The sequence below is a fragment of the Amphimedon queenslandica genome, unplaced genomic scaffold, assembly GCF_000090795.2.
Source record: "Amphimedon queenslandica unplaced genomic scaffold, v1.1 AMPQUscaffold_5916_Cont22122, whole genome shotgun sequence".
In the NCBI taxonomy this organism is placed as follows: domain Eukaryota; kingdom Metazoa; phylum Porifera; class Demospongiae; order Haplosclerida; family Niphatidae; genus Amphimedon; species Amphimedon queenslandica.
Window position 1 is genome coordinate 1 of NW_003553789.1, and position 1767 is coordinate 1767.

General features: G+C 30.9%; 1 protein-coding gene across 1 annotated transcript; it reads right to left on the reverse strand.

Moving 5' to 3' along the window:
• Window positions 1-7: 7 nt before the first annotated feature.
• Window positions 8-1767, reverse strand: LOC109592229 (uncharacterized; the record flags this gene model as incomplete). The annotated part of the gene is made up of 8 exons (XM_020007737.1): window positions 1701-1767; window positions 1516-1658; window positions 768-1471; window positions 661-724; window positions 500-595; window positions 343-459; window positions 176-259; window positions 8-125 (listed from the first exon to the last, which is right to left on the reverse strand). Coding segments are annotated over exons 2-8 (1244 nt in total), but the record flags the coding sequence as incomplete, so codon positions are not given.

The window sequence follows — 1767 nt, forward strand, 5'->3', positions numbered from 1 at the left end:
TATTTACTTGTTTAAATTGCATAAAGCATTATAAGCACAACAACTCTTTAACTCACCTTTTGATTTTATCACCTCATTATCACTTTCAACTGTATGTGTAGTCATACAAGCTGCAACTGGTAAAGCTATGTCAATTAATAAAAATTTGTCAGTTACATTTTTGTGTCATTTTTACCATTAAGTTTCAGTTTCAGTTGTTCTATTTCTTGTAGTTGATTCTCTGACAGTTCCCTTAATGACACTAACTCTTTCTCAATGGCTTTAGATTTAAAAAAAATTAAAATGACAATTTAGTCATACTCTCTTAAACAATGAATAAATTTATTTGAATTTATTTCTGACCAATTATTTTATCTTCTTTTTGTCTCACAGTAGCCTTTAAGTCCTCAATCTCCAATGTCTTTCTTCTACCAATTGCAAATTGTACCTCTAATTTCTTATTTAATTCATCATTTGACTCTAAAATTAGTTTTTAAATAATATTTACCATCTTTTATACCTGCTGGTAATAAATGTGCCTGTTGTTTCTCTTGTTGAAGCTCTAGTATTTTTCTATTTTTCTCAGCTAACTGTTGCCTTAACTCTTTCTCTGTGTCTGCATGTATGTGTATAAAAAACATTAAAAATAGGTTATAATTATGTGCATGATCACGTATATACCTTCATAATCAATGACAGTACTTTTGGTAATTTGGTCAATCTCTTTATTTGTCATTTCAGATACCTTTAATTTAACAGTATAATTTTGTACTAATAATGATTCATACCTCATGAGCAACATTATTCCATATAGTACAGTTCCCTACTATAAAATCTGTCAATCCTCTCTCTTGTAGTATCTCTATCTTTTTGAGGACAGTTACTATGAGTGAGCTAGTATATTCTGCAGGACAGTAGCAGGTTACTATAACTGATCCAGTACCAACTCCAACTACTTTTATTTGATATTTGTGGAGTACTTTTAACTCCAACAGTACATCATTGATGTCTTGCAGTGTAGTCTCATCAGGATTCCAGTTCAGGACAAAAGTTATGGTTTCACATAGCAAATGTTGTGTTGGAATCACTTGTAATGTTTGGTCTTGGAAGACGTTTACTGATACTGACTTGCAGAACTCTTCAGCTGCTTCTTTATGCTCTCTGATAATAGCCTCTGCCTCTTTCACTTCAAACTTTTGAGCTAATACTTCAAGAGGACGAATATCAATAATGCTACACTTTCTCTTCACCACATCCAGAACACCATCAATGGTTTTTACAACAGAAAGTTCAGCCCTGAGATCAGGAAAAATATCAATGAGTAGTGCTTTAACATTGTTGATGTCACTCTGTGATTCACTCCATTTCTTTGAGAAAAGAAGTCGTACATCATAAAAAGTTGATCCAAATTTGACCCTCATATCTTTAAATTCATTTCTCATATCCCGAGGAAATAGTATCTTGTGACCAAGAATAACTGAATCTTCGGCAACTTTGAATGAAAATAATTTATCAACTCCATTAAATAATTCTTACATTCTGAATTACTTGATGCACATAAAAAGATTTGAGATTTTCTTTTTTCTAAAATGTACATAAAATTAATAGAATCAAATTAAAAATACTTTCAGTTAAGTAAGTTTCCATTTCTTCAACATAATCATCAGTTGATTTTTGCCCTAAAATACTAATAAAATGAGTGTAATTTGAATTTAACTTACTGTATTCTTCAAAGATAGCATCACCAATATGAGCAGTCTCTGAGAATTTCCTCAATACAGTAACAAA